At 37.4% G+C, this 20,496-nt stretch overlaps 1 protein-coding gene across 1 annotated transcript; it reads left to right on the top strand.

The window, feature by feature from the left end:
- The first annotated feature begins 16,089 nt into the window (after window positions 1–16,089).
- Window positions 16,090–18,678, top strand: ER-ANT1 (endoplasmic reticulum-adenine nucleotide transporter 1). The gene is made up of 4 exons (XM_085706760.1): window positions 16,090–16,199; window positions 16,330–16,614; window positions 17,076–17,447; window positions 17,844–18,678. The coding sequence occupies exons 2-4, from the start codon at window positions 16,354–16,356 to the stop codon at window positions 18,153–18,155; spliced, it is 945 nt and encodes a 314-aa protein (XP_085562886.1). The 5' UTR covers window positions 16,090–16,199; window positions 16,330–16,353; the 3' UTR covers window positions 18,156–18,678.
- Window positions 18,679–20,496: the final 1,818 nt, after the last annotated feature.

The raw sequence follows: 20,496 nt of genomic DNA, 5'->3' as shown, positions 1-20,496 counted from the left end.
CAAGTGTGTCTTAGGTGCTCTGATACGTAACGGGATGAGATTATGTCTTCTATTTCTATTCCTTACGTATTACTTATGGATTTTTATGAATAAATGTTGAACAAGACTTGAGATTTTTATGATGAGGCCTGCGTGCCAAAGACTTTTTATGTTGAATGAACTAATTCTGTTGCGAAGTTTTGAATTACTTATGTTAAATGATTTTGAAGAATAAATTGCTATTTATTCAGTTTATGAATTTTTAAGAAGTGTAGCATTCCGTTAAAGTTGAATTAGTATGATTTTTAATTATGAAATTTTTACGTTGGGAAAACGGGTTGTTACAAATGACATGTGACATAAAAGGATTCAAGGGTTGAGATTTAAAAATTTTAATTAAAAAAAATTAAATGCCATAAACCTTCATCTTCCTCCCTCGTATCCTGTATTCACATCCATTGCTGCCCAGTTCATCTTCCTCAGTCGTATCCCTTCAATGGCAACCATCATCGTCATGTCTCCCATTGTCGGCCATCAATCATTCACAACATCTCCCCTCTTCTTCTCACAATCATTTGTACATTTAGTTATCATAACAACCATTCTCTCAAACAAAAATTGGGTCACAAACATGTCACTGATGTCCACTTCTCAACATTATTACAGTCATATATTTTTTGATCATTTGATATTTAGAGAAATGAATCGGATTATTTTGAAAAAAGGAAATTCTCGAATATATTTAAAATTTAAAATTAAGTTAAAAACAATTGCATATAATTCATCAAAGTCTCGTGCTACTTAGATCATTTTTAATAGGGAGTCTTTTATTTAACAAAGACATCAACTTGTCAAGGACTACTATCGAAGGAATAAACAAATGGGCACCTATTACGTATCGACTACTATATAAGGACTATCTCTTATCAACAACTAAGAGGTCTCACAATCAAAAGAAGAAATAAAATATGCATAAGTTGGTTTCACCTTTCAAATTAATGTTATTCTGCCTATCTTTAATTTGTTTTTAAATTTTTTTAATGCACGCGTAAATGACATAGTACATATGCACATGATTCAAAAACTCTTTATTAGAGTTTCTGTTAGTGTGTATTACCATTTCAGTTGTGTTTGGTTCAACTTTTACAAGAATTGATTTTGAGTGAATTGATAAAAGTGAGTTGAATGAAAAATGATTTATATTTGGATGTACCTATGTAAAAGTGAATTTAGCAATGAATTTTAAGCTAAAATCAATTTTTTTTTTTGGATTACAAGAGGGCTAATGCCCAAAGGAAAAAACAACTACCGTTTTTTTTTTTTTTTGAATCAGCAAAATTTTATTAAAACCAGGTATCTGCACAAGACGAACAGAGACCGGTGTTACAGAAAATACAAACTAGGGCGCCGTATAAAAGCGGAACATCCGAAAATAAACACCAACAAAGACACCCCTGCGATCAACACCCATAAGGACAATGTTGGAACAAAATGTGTTTAACAATAAACCTTAAAGAGTTTTGATGATAACAAGGTATTAAAAATTGTAAATTGGATTAGCTAATATTTGTTCAAGTGTACAGGACCATAATTATAAAGTTACATCATCATTGGTTCTGAATGAGCAAATAAAGAGCTATGGAAACAACAAAAATTTGAAGCTTGGACGCTCCTGAAGGCAACTTGCTCCTGAAGAAAAAGCGCTCCTGAAGTCAAGCTGCTCCTGAAGAAATAGCGCTCCTGAAGAATAGTGCTCCTGAAGACAAGAGGTCCAGAAGTCACATCATCAGAAGCTGCATCATCAGAAGCTGCATCATCAGAAGCTGCCTCATCAGAAGCCATTTCACCAGAAGCTGAATATCAACTGGATTTGCAAAGAATCAAGAATTGAAGAATCATCAATGCAAAAGCTGTCTATTGGATTCGAAAACACAAACAAAGGATTAGTGGAGCTTGCAACGGTCATTTCAAAGGTGTTTGAAGGTGTGTGTTTGCAATTTGGACGAAAGCGTTGACATTGTACTTTGTACGAATTGTACAACCACGTTCTCCACTACTCTGTTTTGTGTCTGCACTTCAAGACAAGAAAACAGCTCCAGAATATGGTCTCGCCTGCATAGATGTTCCTTTGGATAAGGAATGGATTTCAAATTTGTTCTTCATAGGACAACAACCAAATCAGGCAAAAGATCATTGGTGAAAGATCAAGCTTCAACAACGACTCTTTGGTGTGCTGGCAATTTCACAACGTCTCTTTCACACCTCTATATAAAGGAGTGAAGACCTAGAGAATTGGCAATGCAAGAACGCTGAACGAAAGACTCACAAGATTTTCACAAGTACCAAACCTCTGCTGAAATTGTTCTGCATTCACTTAGAATTTCTGTGTCTCAAAGTCATATCTTAGAAATTCTTAAGTCCATTGAGTCTGTATCTGATTTGTATTGTGAGCACCTCTGATTGTATATCAAGTGTTCAACCTTAAACAATTTTCTGTGTAATTTTGTTTAGTTAGGAAGTCTCTTGCAGTTGTGCTTGAGCAGGAAGTCTCTTGATTGTGTTCTTGAGCAAAGGAAGTCTCTTGCTTGTGTGCTTGAGCATTGGAAGTCTCTTGCTTGTGTGCTTGAGCATTTGTAATCAGATATTACTCATAGTGAAATCTCCTTGGAAGTGCAAGGGGGACTGGACTACTTCCGGATTGTGGAAGGAACCAGTATAATTGCTTTGTGTCGTTCTTCTTCTCTCTCTCTGTTTTATTCCGCTGCATTTAGATTCTGATCATCACTTCAGAAGCTGTCTCACTTAGCTTCTGATCAGTGTATTCAGTTATTTAGAGAAACGAAGAATTTTTCAAAACACAATTCAACCCCCCTTCTTGTGTTTTTCTCACCTTCAATCGGTATCTAGAGCCTTGGTCTGTTGTGTATCACTTAACCGTGCAACAGTCAAAGATCTGAGAAAAACATGACTACTCCTCCTCCTGATGGTGATACTAGCTATAAAAATGTCTCACATGATTATAGTGATAGTAAGAAAACCAGTGTTGGAAAAGTTCCAAAGTTCAATGGAGATGCTGAAGAGTTCTCTTGGTGGAAGACCAATTTTTACAGTTACATCATGAGCCTAGATGAAGAATTGTGGGATATTCTGGAAGACGGCGTTGGTGGTTTAGTCCTTGATGAAGAAGGAGCTGCTGTGGATAGAAAGAAACATACTCCAGAACTGTGGAAACTTTACAAGAAGCATCATATTATCAGAGGAGCTCTTGTCACTGCCATACCCAAAGCAGAATACATGAAGATGAGTGACAAATCCACTGCTAAAGCTATGTTTGCTTCTCTCTGTTCCAATTATGAAGGGAGCAAGAAGGTCAAAGAAGCAAAGGCTCTCCTGCTTGTACATCAGTATGAGTTATTCAAAATGAAAGATGATGAAACTATTGAGGAGATGTACTCAAGGTTTCAAACCTTAGTTTCTGGTCTACAGATTCTAAAGAAGAGCTATGTTGCTTCTGATCATGTAAGCAAGATTCTCAGAAGCTTACCTGCCAGATGGAGACCGAAGGTGACTGCCATTGAGGAAGCTAAAGATTTAAACACTTTAAGTGTCGAAGATCTTGTTAGTTCTCTCAAAGTTCATGAGTTAAGTCTTAATGAACATGAGTCTACTAAGAAGAGTAAATCAATAGCTCTTCCATCCAAAGGCAAGTCATCAAAAGCTCTCAAAGTGGTTGAATCTGAAGAGGAAGAACAGTCAAGTTCAGATTCTGAACCAGATGCTGCAGAAATGGCCATGCTCTCAAACAGACTTCAATATCTGGCCAAGAAGAACAGAAAGTTTCTCTCCAGAAGGGGTAACTCCAGAAGCTCAAGGAAAGAAGATCAGAAGGGATGCTTCAACTGTAAGAAGCCAGGTCACTTCATTGCTGAATGCCCTGATCTTCAAAGAGAAAAGTCAAAGGACAAGTCAAAGAGGTCTACCTTCAAACCAAGCAAACTCAAGAAGCAGATTAAGCAGAGTTTAATGGCAACCTGGGATGATTTGGGTAGTGAATCTGGATCTGATAAAGAGGAAGCTGATGAAGATGCAAAGGTAGCTGTTGGGTTGGTAGCAACAGCAACTTCAGAAGCTGGATCAGATTCAGACTCAGAAGATGAAAATGAGGTATATTCCAAAATTCCCAGAGATGAACTTGTTGAGTCACTTAAAGAACTTCTTACACATTTTGAAGTAAGAACCAATGAGTTGAAGGATTTAAAAGAAAAATATGCTGATTTGGTACAACAGCAAAAATCAACTCTATTGGATCTGAAAGCTTCTGAACAGGGACTTAGGGGCTTTGACTTCATGTGTAAAACATATGAAGACCAGCTCAGGTTCTTATGTCAGAAGCTACAAGAAAAGTGTAATGAAAAACCTTTAAGTAATCATGAAATTGCTCTTGAAGACTTCATTATATCTGGCATTGACAGAAGCAGAGTGGCTTCTATGATTTATAGCATTTACAAGAACAATGGCAGAGGAATTGGCTTTCCAGAAGTGAAACTGGAGAAAACCAATCTAAAGTCTTGTTGTGAATGCATCAAGGAAGGTCTGAAAACATTCTTTGTACCAGAAGGGGCTGAGTTGGAAACTGTTGTTCAATCAGAACCTGAAGCTTCTAGTTCTAAGGCTAAGATTACTTCAAAGCCAAAGAACTCTAAGTCAAAGGCTATGATCAAATCTGATTCCAAAACTTCAAAGGTTAGGATCCTGAAAAGATCAGAACCTATTCCTCAGAGTCTGGTGAAACCAAAATCTGGGGTTCTGAAGTCTAAGTTTCAGAAGAAGACAGTTACTGCTTCTGAAGTACCAAAACCTAAGGTGATGGCTAATCAGAAGCAACCCAACTCACAGCACAAGGTACAAGAAGTGAAGAGTAAAGCCTTAAGTACTAACCTTCCAGGACCCATAGAACAATGGGTACCTAAATCTAAAAATGTCAATAATGCAGGTATGTCTAAGAGCAGTGCCAAAGCAAAGATCATGGTACCTAGACAGCGGTTGCTCAAGACACATGACAGGAGACAAGTCCATGTTCCTCAGCCTAACAATGAAAGAGGGAGGAAATGTGAAATTTGGAGGCAACCAGTCAGGCAGGATCATAGGTACAGGAACTATTGGTAATTCCTCTACCTCAATTAATAATGTATGGTTGGTAGATGGTCTTGAACATAACCTTTTGAGCATAAGTCAATTTTGTGATAATGGTTATGATGTGCTTTTTGAAAAACCCAACTGTACAGTAATCAACAAGAAAGACAAATCCATTGTGTTCAAGGGAAAGAGAGTTGACAATGTCTATAAAATCAATTTTTCTGAACTGGCTGATCAGAAGGTGATTTGCCTACTATCAGTGAATGATAAGAAATGGATGTGGCACAGAAGGTTGGGACATGCTAACTGGAGGTTAATCTCTAAGCTTAGTAAGTTACAACTTGTGAAAGGGCTACCAGACATTGACTATCATTCAGATGCACTTTGTGGTGCATGTCAGAGAGGGAAAATTGTGAAATCATCTTTTAAAACCAAAGACATTGTCTCAACCTCAAGACCTTTAGAATTACTCCATATTGATTTATTTGGACCAGTGAGTACTGCATCCTTATATGGAAGTAGATATGGATTAGTCATTGTTGATGATTACAGCAGATGGACTTGGGTGAAATTCATAAAGAGTAAAGATGTTGCGTGTGATGTATTCAGTAGCTTCTGCACTCAAATTCAATCTGAAAAAGAATCAAAAATTTTGAAAGTCAGAAGTGATCATGGTGGAGAATTTGAAAATGAGCCATTTGAAGCTTTTTGTGAAAAACATGGAATTTTCCATGAATTCTCTTCTCCTAGAACACCACAACAAAATGGAGTTGTAGAGAGAAAGAATAGAACTTTACAAGAAATGGCCAGAACCATGATTCATGAAAACAATTTACCAAAACATTTTTGGGCAGAAGCAGTGAATACAGCATGCTATGTTCAAAACAGGATCTATATTAGACCTATTTTGGAGAAAACAGCATATGAACTCTTTAAAGGAAGAAAACCCAATATCTCTTACTTTCATCAATTTGGATGTACTTGTTACATTCTGAACAACAAGCTCTACCTAAAGAAATTTGATGCCAAGGCCCAAAGAGGAATCTTTTTAGGTTACTCTGAAAGGTCAAAGGCATACAGAGTGTATAATTCAGAAACACTCTGTGTTGAAGAATCTATGCACGTTAAATTTGATGACAAGGAGCTTGAAGATAAAACTTCAAAGCAGGGTGAAAGTTTTGCAGAGATACAGGTTCCTGAAGCTACTCCAGAACCTGATCAGATAGCTGAGTCTGAAGATAGTCCAGAAGCTGAACCCACATCAGAAGTGCAAGATGAAACTGCTTCTGATGAAGCACAAGATGGCTCACATCAAGAAGATCCTCCCAGAAACACATTCAAACACAAGTCTTCACATCCTGAGGAGCTAATCATTGGAAACAAAGATAGTCCAAGAAGAACAAGATCACATTTCAGACAAGAAGAGTCAATGATTGGACTAATCTCAATGATTGAACCTACAACAGTTGATGAAGCACTTTCAGATGATGGATGGATCCTAGCTATGCAAGAAGAGTTGAATCAATTTCAAAGAAATGATGTGTGGGATCTGGTACCCAAACCTCAGCACAAGAACATTATTGGAACAAAATGGGTATTCAGAAACAAGCTGAATGAGCAAGGTGAAGTAACAAGAAACAAAGCCAGACTTGTTGCACAAGGGTATAGTCAACAAGAAGGCATTGATTACACTGAAACGTTTGCTCCAGTTGCAAGATTGGAAGCAATCAGGTTACTTCTTTCCTATGCAGTTAATCATGGCATAATATTATATCAGATGGATGTCAAGAGTGCATTTCTCAATGGTGTCATAGAAGAAGAAGTGTATGTTAAGCAACCTCCTGGATTTGAGGATATTAAATATCCTGACCATGTTTTTAAACTGAAGAAATCACTATATGGCTTGAAACAAGCTCCCAGAGCTTGGTATGATAGACTAAGTAATTTCTTAATCAAAAATGATTTTAAGAGAGGACAGGTTGACACTACACTCTTCAGAAGGACCCTTGGGAAAGATATTCTTGTTGTGCAAATATATGTTGATGATATAATATTTGGTTCTACTAATGCATCTCTTTGCAAGGAATTTTCTGAGTTAATGCAGGATGAATTTGAAATGAGCATGATGGGAGAGCTGAAGTTCTTCCTTGGCATTCAAATCAATCAATGCAAAGATGGAGTCTATGTTCATCAATCAAAGTACACAAAGGAGCTTCTGAAGAAGTTCAAACTTGAAGATTGTAAAGTGATGAACACTCCAATGCATCCAACGTGCAACCTGAGCAAAGAAGATGAAGGAGCTAAAGTAGATCAGAAGCTGTATAGAGGTATGATTGGTTCTTTGTTATACCTCACTGCATCTAGGCCAGATATTTTATTCAGTGTATGCTTGTGTGCAAGATTTCAATCAGATCCTAGAGAATCTCATATGACTGCTGTCAAGAGAATCTTCAGGTATTTGAAGGAAACAACTAATCTTGGACTCCTTTATAGGAAATCCTTAGATTATAAGCTAATTGGATTCTGTGATGCTGATTATGCTGGTGATAGGATTGAAAGAAAATCAACCAGTGGCAATTGTCAATTTCTGGGTGATAATCTTATATCCTGGGCTAGCAAAAGACAAACAACTATTGCTATGTCTACAGCAGAAGCAGAATACATTTCAGCTGCAAGTTGTTGTACACAACTACTTTGGATGAAACATCAGTTGGAAGATTATCAGATAACTGCTAACAGTATTCCCATTTATTGTGATAATACTGCTGCTATTTGTTTGTCCAAAAATCCAATTTTGCATTCAAGAGCTAAGCACATTGAAATCAAACACCATTTTATCAGAGATTATGTTCAAAAAGGAATTTTAGATATACAATTCATTGATACTGAAAATCAATGGGCTGATATATTTACTAAGCCTTTAACTGTTGAAAGATTTGATTTTATAAAGAAAAATTTGAACATGCACTTCGTGTCTGATTAAATGTTTGCTTGCTCCTGAATAGGATTTTAGGTTCTGAAGTTAGTTCAGAAGCAGTAGTCCATCAGAAGCTCTTTATTGAGGTTCTGAGGAAAACTCGCTTCTGATGATGACATCAGCATCTGAAGTCCAGAAGCTGGATTTGTTGCTTCTGAATAGTTGAATAAGTGGAAACGTTGGGAGTTACTTTTTAAAGTAACTTCTGGCCCACTAACTTGGTAGTTACTCTGTGAACTTCTTACGTGGCCTGTATGTGTTGGTGTATAACTAAAAGGGCAATGATGATTTAAAAGCTTTGAAAGTACTTTTCACGCGCCCCCAATTTTGTCATTAATGTTATGTTTGTTTGTCTCTTTTGAATTGCAATCGTTTTACTTTTAACACTTTGTCAATTCACACACTACTCACTCACAACAAACACATTTGCTCTCAAACCATTTGCGAAGTAAGCGCATTCTCTCAACCTTAGAACCCTAAAATCTTCATCTTCTTCAAATCTTCGTCAATCATCAAATGGCATCATCAAGCTCAAAAGTTTCAGAATCTACTTCAAACAAGCAAAGCGTATCAGAATCTGGGTCCATCTACAAAGAAAAGACTATGGATATTCCATGGAAATCCTTGATAGTCCAAATAGAGTCACCAGTGGATTTTACTTCACTCAAGAAGTACGAAGTAAACATGGAAGGTTTAATAGAAACACAGGAGCTGTCTGAGTATTTCAGAATGCTAAATGGGCCAACATATGTGAATTTGGTCAAGGACTTCTGGTTAAAAGCTGAAGTGTACAATGAAAAGCCTGCAAAAGTTGCAAGCAAACAAGCTGGGTCAAAGAAAGGGAAAATGGTCATGGATATGAATCCTACATCATTTGACAGCTTAGAAATAAGGTCTGAAGTGATGGGCATTCCTATAACCATCACTGAGGAAGTTATAGCTAAAGCTTGTAGAAGGCATGCAGAGGGAAGATTCCAAGAAATAGTCAGGAAGGAAGATGTTCTGCTACAAGGTTACTACAACACTCTTTTGAGTGGGAAGAAGGATGCAAAGCCTTCTGAAATGGAGATTCACAACAGGATGTTGGTGAAGTTCAGTAATGATTGCTTCTTTCAAAGAGCAGGAGGATCTGACCAACCCAACAATCAACAGAAGCTAGCAATTTACTTCATGGCTATTTTGGAAAAGATAAACTTCCCAAGATATGTAATGGATCATCTCTGCTGGGCCATAAATGAAAGCACTATCAGAGGAAGAAAACAAGTACCCTATGGAAGATTGCTGTCTGAAATCTTTTATCAAGGAAGGGTGCTGGAGTTCTTAAAAAGGACAAGGAGTGCTTCTGATAAATGTTTCAAAGTCTCTACTGCTGAAAGGACTATCAGTAGCAGGAGCTTACACTCTATGAAGTTCTTCAAAGAAGCCCCTAAAGATGAGAAGTGGTTAGAGATGACAACTGCTGAGACTGAGATAATCAGGGACTTTCCTCCCATCTTTAAAGAAAGCAACCCTGAAATCTTAGCCAATTTAGTAGCTGAGTACATCTTGGAGGAAGATGCAAGCACTCAGGAGAAAGCTGTTCCTGCTAAAGAAAAGAAGGTAAAGAGTGCCACTGCATCAGAAGCAATTACTGATAAGGGCAAGCAAAAGAAGGATGTCAAAAGAAAGAGGGGGAAAGCTGAAACAGTTTATCACAAGGAAAAACTGGATGAAGCTTTGGATGAAATAGAAAAGGAGGAAGTTGAGCCCAAGCTGAAGAAGAAAAAGGCACCTGTTGATATAAAAAGCTCTATGGTTGAGCTGACTCCTGCCAAGGCCAGAATGGCTAAGGAATTTGCTGCTTTTAAGTTATCAGAGTTACAGGAGAAGAAGAGAATTAGGGCTGCTTCTATTCCCATAAAAAGAAGCAAGGACAGATCAGAGTCAGTCATCACAGAAGAGCATCTGAATAAAGCTCTTGATGGGATAAAGGCAAATGAGGACAAGAAGAAGGCATCTGAACTAACCTTCACTCCAATGGTTGAAGTAACTTCTGATATGGAGAAAGAAGCTGATGGGCAAGCTGTTCAGATGCTAGCTGAATTAAAAAGGAAAGAAGCTCAATACAATTTGGAGAGGGATCAAAGGCTCAAGGCTTCAGGTCTGGAGAATTGTGATGAATTTTTCAAGAAGAAGTCTGAAGAAGTCAAGGAAGTGGCTGTTAAAGCTTCAGAAGTGGTTCTGAAAGCACCTAGTACTATCACTTCTGAAGCTGGCCCTGCAGATCAGGTAATCCAGATTCCAGTCACCTCTATCCCCACTTCACCCTCTTCACCATCAGCACCTGAACCAATAGAAGACACTTCTGTCTTAGACAATCTTGCTCTCCACTACTCAGGTGAGTTACCCATAGACAAAGCCTCAGAAAAAGCCTCTGAAGCAACTCCAGAAGCAGCTGCTTCTGAAAACGTTGTTTCAGAAAACCCCCATCAACAAACACCTGAACCACAAAAACCCACAACACCCCCACAATCACCAATAGCCATCATTGACCCCCAACTCAACACTCAAACATCAACTTCACCACAACAACCACCATCTGAAACTGAATTTCAACCTTTACCTGAACACTCTCCTGAACCAACTCCCATGGATGTTGACATCTCTCTAGTCAATGTTCAAGCCTCAACCTCCACCACACACATTGATTCTGACCAGCCCTCATCTTCTAACACACAAACACACCTTACCATTCCAGTTCCTAACCCTATTCAAGACTTAGAAATCAGTGATTCTGATCTTGAAATCCTTGAACATCCACCCACAAACATCCTGGAATCTGGATATATCAATTCTGAGCTTCAGACAATCCTTAGTCAATTGCTTAATCTTGTGGATCAACGAAGGACAATTGATCTCACAAGTGCATATGAAGACTCCTGGGCATCACTTCAGAACCGGGCAACTGAGCTAATTGAAAGCTTAAGGGCTAAGTGCATCAGAAGCAAGGAAGCTTCTGTCAGGAAGTTAATGGAGCATCTGAATCAGAGTCTCAGAGTAAGAAGTTCTACACTGCTCCTGGCAAACCAGCCTTTCTTCTTAGAAACGGATTACTTGACCAGAGAAGCAAGGTTGTGTAAGCTTCTGAAGAAACAGATGGCACAGCAGCAGCAAGAAGCTAAGGAAAGGGAACAGGCTCTTCTCCAGAGGCAACAACAGCTTGAAGAACTGTTGCAGAAGAAGATTGAAGAAATGGAGGAGATGAAGAAACAACATCAAACCAACACTTAGTTGCACACCCTTGTGTTTTTCTTTTTGGTTGTTGTTTGTTTTGAATTCCTAGTCTTTGCTTCTGAAACCATTCTGTTTTAATTCTCTTTGCTTCTGAATGCTTACTGATTCTGACTGTTTAGCTGCTTCTGACAATTGAATATACATGATTTTTGCTCTGATTTATTTAGTTCATTGCTTAGTATACTCTCTCACGTTTGAGTTTTTCTCATATCTTTTTGTCTTTTGTGCTTAGATTTATTTTAATTTTTTTGATAATGACAAAAGGGGGAGTATATGTGACAAGTATTTAAAGGCTCTGAGCCCCATTAATGGCATTTGAAATTTTTGAAAAACTTCCATCTTTTTACCTTATTGGTATAAGCTATGAATGAACGAAGGAGTATCAAAATTTCAAGTAAAGTTAATTGAACCATTCTTCTTATCTATAAGTAAATTCTTTCAATGATTCAATTTTGCTTTTAAGCTCTGATAATAATTATTGCGCGCAAAATGAATTTAATTAACCTGGATAGAACTTAGGGGGAGCTTACAAACCTCACCTTAAAGACTATCAGACTCAGGGGGAGTTTGAGCTTACAAACCTCAGATTCTGAGCTTACAAACCTCAGAACCCCAAAGTCAACTTGTTAATTAGATTAACAACAATTGATCAATTTTAAATACTTTTGTTTGTCATCATCAAAAAGGGGGAGATTGTTGGAACAAAATGTGTTTAACAATAAACCTTAAAGAGTTTTGATGATAACAAGGTATTAAAAATTGTAAATTGGATTAGCTAATATTTGTTCAAGTGTACAGGACCATAATTATAAAGTTACATCATCATTGGTTCTGAATGAGCAAATAAAGAGCTATGGAAACAACAAAAATTTGAAGCTTGGACGCTCCTGAAGGCAACTTGCTCCTGAAGAAAAAGCGCTCCTGAAGTCAAGCTGCTCCTGAAGAAATAGCGCTCCTGAAGAATAGTGCTCCTGAAGACAAGAGGTCCAGAAGTCACATCATCAGAAGCTGCATCATCAGAAGCTGCATCATCAGAAGCTGCCTCATCAGAAGCCATTTCACCAGAAGCTGAATATCAACTGGATTTGCAAAGAATCAAGAATTGAAGAATCATCAATGCAAAAGCTGTCTATTGGATTCGAAAACACAAACAAAGGATTAGTGGAGCTTGCAACGGTCATTTCAAAGGTGTTTGAAGGTGTGTGTTTGCAATTTGGACGAAAGCGTTGACATTGTACTTTGTACGAATTGTACAACCACGTTCTCCACTACTCTGTTTTGTGTCTGCACTTCAAGACAAGAAAACAGCTCCAGAATACGGTCTCGCCTGCATAGATGTTCCTTTGGATAAGGAATGGATTTCAAATTTGTTCTTCATAGGACAACAACCAAATCAGGCAAAAGATCATTGGTGAAAGATCAAGCTTCAACAACGACTCTTTGGTGTGCTGGCAATTTCACAACGTCTCTTTCACACCTCTATATAAAGGAGTGAAGACCTAGAGAATTGGCAATGCAAGAACGCTGAACGAAAGACTCACAAGATTTTCACAAGTACCAAACCTCTGCTGAAATTGTTCTGCATTCACTTAGAATTTCTGTGTCTCAAAGTCATATCTTAGAAATTCTTAAGTCCATTGAGTCTGTATCTGATTTGTATTGTGAGCACCTCTGATTGTATATCAAGTGTTCAACCTTAAACAATTTTCTGTGTAATTTTGTTTAGTTAGGAAGTCTCTTGCAGTTGTGCTTGAGCAGGAAGTCTCTTGATTGTGTTCTTGAGCAAAGGAAGTCTCTTGCTTGTGTGCTTGAGCATTGGAAGTCTCTTGCTTGTGTGCTTGAGCATTTGTAATCAGATATTACTCATAGTGAAATCTCCTTGGAAGTGCAAGGGGGACTGGACTACTTCCGGATTGTGGAAGGAACCAGTATAATTGCTTTGTGTCGTTCTTCTTCTCTCTCTCTGTTTTATTCCGCTGCATTTAGATTCTGATCATCACTTCAGAAGCTGTCTCACTTAGCTTCTGATCAGTGTATTCAGTTATTTAGAGAAACGAAGAATTTTTCAAAACACAATTCAACCCCCCTTCTTGTGTTTTTCTCACCTTCAGACAACACCCACCAAAATAAACATCCCCTAAAACTGACTCCTATTCTAACCAGCCACTGAAAAAACGACATCCATATCACTCGTTGCCACTACTCACCTCAAAAGAACACCTTTGTAAAAGAGAACTCCATCCTCATCACCAACACTGAGCCACATCCGAAGAACTCCTTCTCTAAAGATCATTCAGCTTCCCCCACCGCGCAACCTCCGGTCCACCTAAGGAACACCAAAAAAGCCCAAAACCAAACTAGAACCAAAGAACTGGCTCCCGATCTCGAATCAAAAGTGATCGGTCCACCAGACTTCATAACCAATTTAGAGGGGCACCCCTTACCCTCGGTACACCAGAGAAACACTGTAGCCAACCAAACAATAATGCCGCTAGACACCAACTCCCGATCTCGAAGCAAAATAACCGGCCCATCAGAACCCAACACACAATAAGTAAGATAGACGACGTGACTTGCGGTGGAGCAAACAACAATCAAAAAGGGAAAAAAGCTCAGCTCGAAGGACACACACCCTTAAAACACCATAAACTCAAACAAGAGCTAGCGACATCGAGTATGGACCCGAATAACAGAAGCGGCCTCCAATAGAAATTGCCCACAACATCACCACCACCACCACCACTGAAGAACCTCCACCACCACTACATCACCATCGTGCATCACCACCACCACCTCTACATTACAACGCCGCCAAACAACCTCACCAAGAAACAGACAACAACACAAACATAGATCAGGAGGAAGACGAAACTCAACAACAAAGCACGGGCAGCGACGCCGGTTTGAAGCAGAAACACAACCTCGATCGTAAAAAGGCAGTTGTCAATGACATGGAGAAGACACCTGTCGCTGGAGTAAAATAGAACCAATGGTTGAGCGAAACGGTGGATCTGAACAACACTTCACATACTCAAAGCACCCAAAGCACCTTAACAACTTCGAACTCAACATCAGCAACCACCATTTAGTGATACCCACACCGACAACAGCCCACATCACTGTTAATTCAAAACAGCACCCACAACCACCAATTTGTAATACCACCACATTTAAAAACAAAAAAAGCGTAAAACACAATGTGTGGAAGGAGAGAAGGCTTTGTTGTGATGGATGGTTTATAAGTAGAATTTAATTAGGAAGGTTGTGTGACATAGCTCCTTTGGCCCTTACATGTTAGTTAAACCTCCATAATGATATTCAACAAAATCATGCTTTGTTTGTACCATTTCTTCCGTGAAGTGTCAAGGCTTTTGGACTCAACATGAAATTGCTAAAATAGCTACGTCATATTCCGGTAGAAGTCCCGACAGGTTGAAATTTAATTCACTGTTCATGATAGAGGCTTGGTGGATTTTCAAATACTACAAATTTTAGATTTGAAATCTCCACTGTCTGAGCCACCGGCCACCAAGATTTAGATCCAAATCTACCACCCTAAAACCACCGCGAGCCACCACCAGCACCACCATAACCACCACGAGATCTACCACGAAAACCTACACCAACACCTAAGAAACCATCCAAATCAACCACCACAAACCTTCACGAGATCCACCACGAAACCATCCAAATCTACCACCACAAACCACCACGAATCACCATCAGCCCCACCACAACCACCACTGCAAGCTGCTACTACCACCTCCTAAAACCATTGACGCAAAGAACGCCGAATAGCCGGAGGTGAGGTGATGCGGAGGCCGCGCCTCATCGCATCACCATCATGGGGATCTACATTTTGAAGAAGAGGAGTTTGATTTGAGGGAGAGGGAGGTTGTGTTGTGTTTTTAGAGAGAGGACAGATGATTTGTTTTAGAGAGTTTTTGGCCCCTCTAATTGTTCGACTAAGATTTCTTCCAATAGAATCAGCTAACATTAAGAAACTAATTTGAGCAGGACAATGCTCATATAAAACCAAGGAAAAACCCCCTCACAAGCCATATTTGCCAATGCGTCTGCACAAGCATTTGCTTCTCTCTAGGAGTGTCGAATTCGAACCTCCCAATTTAAACTTAGTAGCTTCCTAATATTTTGCAAAAGACTCCAAGCTGCAGCTGAAACCCCTTTTGTCGAAGTAATAGTAGAGACTACTACCGAAGAGTCCACGTGAAGCTCCAATTTTTGAATCCCACGTGCACGAGCAATTTTCAAACCTTCAAAGACTCCCCATAATTCTGCAATAAAATCAATTCTAGAAGCCAAAAGTTACAAATTGTAGTTTCAAGTAGAATTAATTCTACAAGAAAAATCAATTATACTTTAAATCATCCAAATATCATAAAATCAACTATAGAATCTCTAGAATTGAATCCAAACACATACTCATTAATAAGAACTTTTATTAAAAATTAAAAAATTATAAATAATTAATTAGTTTACTACGATTGTGAATGCTATTGTGAATGCTCTCAGAGATTGAGATTGAATTGAATGATTTAAAGAAGAAAAATCGCCATAACTTTATTGTGAGAGAAAAAAAAAATGAAAATGAAAATAATAAATAAATTGGTGTACATGAGGATTACGTAATAGATTGATTGTTTATGAACGAACACAAAGATTCCTCCGAAACAAATAAGAACGATACATTGAACGAGTGACGCACGCAGCGTTAAAAAAACAGATAAAATAAAAATAAAAATAAAATGGCGGTCTTGATTTTGTTGGAAGAGAAAGTGTGAATCTCCAACTAATAATAATTCATTCGATTCAGGTACCCTACTTCTTAACTTTTCATTCAATTATTATTATTATTATTATTATTATTTCCGATTCATTCAATATCTTTTGTTATTATAATAATTCTGCTTCTGCTTCTGATATCGATTGTTTCAAACCATCAGGATTAGTGGGAGGGAAGAAGAGATATGGTAAAATCAGAATCAGAATCATTTTCAAAGGATTTTGTAATGGGAGGTGCAGCAGCAATCATATCCAAAACTGCAGTGGCACCAATTGAAAGAGTGAAGCTTTTATTACAAAACCAAAGCGAAATGATTAAAAGAGGAAACCTCAAAACACCATACCTTGGTTTGTCTAATACCTTTAAAAGAGTCTTTGCTGAAGAGGGTCTCCTTGCCTTTTGGAGAGGTCACCAGGCCAATGTTATTAGATATTTTCCCACACAGGTGAGGTGATTCTTTGTTATTCATCATAATATATTATTTACCTCATCTTTGAGCTGGTAAATGGATATTATAGCCTATTATACTTGTTTTGTAATGTTTTTGGCAAAATGACATGCTTAGTGATATGTTATGTTGTGAATGCCCGTGTGTTGTAATTAGTTCACTAAAAAGTCCAGGTCAAATCTCTCTCCTCTATGGACATTAGTTTAGTTTTTCCCTCAAATAATTCTCAATTTCAATTAAAACATACAGAGGTTACCTCACGTATATCAAATTCTCATACAAAATCACTTCCATCGTTTTTACCCCTTGAAAATGTATGACCAGCATCGCTGTGTGTTCATTGTCACTTGTATAAAAGAATAACCCGTATTTTGTATTCCAATCAAACCCTGCACTCAAATAACAGTCTTTTTGCATATTAAAAATAATATTTGAGCAAACAGTTAATTGGTCTATAGGCTTTCAATTTTGCATTCAAAGGTTACTTCAAAAGCATCTTTGGATATTCCAGAGAGAAAGATGGGTACATCAAGTGGTTTGCTGGGAATGTGGCTTCAGGCAGTGCTGCGGGAGCTACTACCTCAATACTTTTGTATCATTTGGACTTTGCACGTACAAGATTGGCCACTGATTCAGTCCAGTGCCATGCCACTGGTCAGCGTCAGTTTAAAGGACTAATTCATGTATATCGTAAAACAATATCAAGTGATGGTGTTGCTGGCTTGTACAGGGGATTCGGTGTTTCAATATTGGGAATCACCATGTATCGAGGAATGTACTTTGGGATATATGACACCATGAAGCCTATTGTTTTAGTTGGACCTTTTGAGGTAAGCATTTATACATTTATAATTACATTACAACATAGATCTATAATTCACAGGCAATGGGAAAATATGGGGTTAATAATTGCTTCTCTTGGCTCAATTTTTTTCGTCTGTTCCATGTTAGGTATGCATGCCAATATTAGAGTTTTTATATTATGCTGCTTATATTGATGGTCGAACCCTTACCTTTAATTTTAACATACATCTTCAAGAGTATGACACATGACAAGTTAGACAACAGTAATTTGGAAAAGTAATTTACTGATTTTTCTCATCATAAACTTTTCCCAGATACATCCCTTGTTGGTATAGCATTTTGATGAATTTATGTCAGAGCATTGGTTCTGTTTATTTATGCCCTTGCATTGGAATATGAGTCTTTTGATTTATATTCTGCAGGGGAACTTCTTTGCTAGTTTCTTGTTAGGTTGGAGCATCACAACTGTATCTGGTGTCTGTGCATATCCTTTTGACACATTACGCCGTCGTATGATGCTAACCTCCGGGCACCAGAATAAGTATTATAATGCAATGCATGCATTCCGTGAGATTGTTGGACAAGAGGGTTTCTTAGCTCTATTTCGAGGAGTCACTGCAAACATGCTTCTAGGGATGGCGGGAGCTGGGGTGCTTGCTGGGTACGATCAGCTAAACCGTATCTCATCTAGACACAGTAACTATAATGAAACGAACCAGAGAGTCATGAAATAAATGACTGAATCATGGTGGAATTTTCAAGGGAGAAATACATTTTTGGACCTAAAAATCATATTTATCTTTGAGAAATTAGAATTAGAATGGGTATTATGGCTCTTCATTTCAAAAGTTTGGTTGAAAGGAGCACATACACCAAACAAATTTATGGATATGACACCAGCCAAAGGTATTTGTTCTATAAAAACTGAACTCTAGTCAGAGTTTTGAATAGGTCCTTAGATTTCATTCTCCCTTTTGTTAATAGCAAATTCTTTAGTGCCTTATTGATACACACCTAAGGGCAATTGAAAAGGTATTTTAGACTGTAAATGCAGTTAACTTGTCTGTTCCGGTGAATGCTGTTCATACGAGGTTTTTATTTAATTTACAATATCACGGCCAAATTTTTATATGTTATTATGCAGATGCTATAACATATAAAAATTTGAGTTAGTTTCGGCTGCTTTCGTTTTTGTTACACTTTACACAATTTCTGAAACCTGATATTTTTATATCATCAGTTACAAAATTATTAGTATTTTCCGGTGTTGTATTTGACTTGATATTGTACTCTATTGTCTGGTTTGTTTGACATGCCAGATACTTTTAGAGGAAACTCCAACTTAAATTGAAGTAAATTTATAATTTTTTTTTTTTTTGCAAGATTGTTAATTTGAACTTCAAAACTTCTTTTTACCCAATTAAATTTAATACATGCTATACGGTTTTCTGATGCTTGATAATATGTTTTAGTCTTTCTCAATGCTAATAAAAATTGTCACAGCATTGTTATTTTGTGTATTAATTTGTTACGAAACAAGTTAACTTTTTGAATATAGAGTTAAATGAATGGTCTAAGATATTTTTAAAAGTTTATGAATCGTCTAGCAACAGTTAGGAAGTAAATTGAGGGTTTGTTCTAACTTTCTTAATGTTGATGTTTATGCAATCTATACGGAGAGTGATACTTTGTGAATGGGCTATTGCTAACTTGCTTGATGTTGAGATTTATGCAAACTATACATAGCCTCCCAGCCGTCACAATCATTGTGATTTCTAGCTAGACATCAAAATTTTCATTCTACCAAGAGAATATGATGTGCTCATTGCTTTATTAGCAGCAAAGTTGAGCTGCTGCAAATTGATGAAATTGAAACTCATCTTGCCTAAGAAACTTGATTAGAATCTAAGCAGAAACAGAATAACACAACTGAATAGTCACAAGTAAATCTTAACACCATTCCAAACATCTTATTCACAATCGGAGTTTGATACGTTAGTTAGTAAAGCAGTCATGCTTGTTACGCTACTGCACCTCCAGTTTAGTTGTTAACCTTCTCATTGGGTCCTCCTTGTATATAAACCTTTCTCTTCTTCGTTAATAATCATTCAAGTATTTATTCATCTTTGGTATCACATCAGTAGCAAAAACACAAGACTGTTGAATTACCCTGAACATTTTTTTTTTCTTCACAATCTTTCTTGTTACTTTTCTTCTTTCCGCAATGGGTCGTACTTGTTGATTCTTCTAGCCAAACCAACAATAACAACCACATTTTCATTGATGATCCTATCAACAATAGATCTCCAAATGATCTAGGCAGGGATGGAAATACGGCAGACTTATTATTAAACAGAGATTGTTTAGACTTTTTTAAAAGCTTATTTAATTAAAAAAACTAAAACTAGTTGACATGAAAAAAAGCCTGTTAGGCGGCCTAATAATTAAATATGAATAATGGGTCGTACTTGTTGATTCTTCTAGCCAAACCAACAATAACAACCACATTTTCATTGATGATCCTATCAACAATAGATCTCCAAATGATCTAGGCAGGGATGGAAATACGGCAGACTTATTATTAAACAGAGATTGTTTAGACTTTTTTAAAAGCTTATTTAATTAAAAAAAACTAAAACTAGTTGACATGAAAAAAGCCTGTTAGGCGGCCTAATAATTAAATATGAATAATGGGTCGTACTTGTTGATTCTTCTAGCCAAACCAACAATAACAACCACATTTTCATTGATGATCCTATCAACAATAGATCTCCAAATGATCTAGGCAGGGATGGAAATACGGCAGACTTATTATTAAACAGAGATTGTTTAGACTTTTTTAAAAGCTTATTTAATTAAAAAAAACTAAAACTAGTTGACATGAAAAAAGCCTGTTAGGCGGCCTAATAATTAAATATGAATAATGGGTCGTACTTGTTGATTCTTCTAGCCAAACCAACAATAACAACCACATTTTCATTGATGATCCTATCAACAATAGATCTCCAAATGATCTAGGCAGGGATGGAAATACGGCAGACTTATTATTAAACAGAGATTGTTTAGACTTTTTTA

Source organism: Medicago sativa, chromosome 4 (genome assembly GCF_051527215.1).
Source record: "Medicago sativa cultivar Bolivia chromosome 4, Bolivia_mono, whole genome shotgun sequence".
Lineage (NCBI taxonomy): Eukaryota > Viridiplantae > Streptophyta > Magnoliopsida > Fabales > Fabaceae > Medicago > Medicago sativa.
The sequence above is the reverse complement of the archived record's forward strand: the minus strand, read 5'-3'. Positions and strand labels throughout refer to the sequence as shown.

Coding starts and splice junctions, on each gene's coding strand:
- ER-ANT1 (XM_085706760.1), top strand. CDS start 16,354: ATGGTAAAATCAGAATCAGAATCATTTTCAAAGGATTTTGTAATGGGA. Junction 16,615..17,075: donor TTAGATATTTTCCCACACAG/GTGAGGTGATTC, acceptor ATTGGTCTATAG/GCTTTCAATTTTGCATTCAA. Junction 17,448..17,843: donor TTTTAGTTGGACCTTTTGAG/GTAAGCATTTAT, acceptor TATATTCTGCAG/GGGAACTTCTTTGCTAGTTT.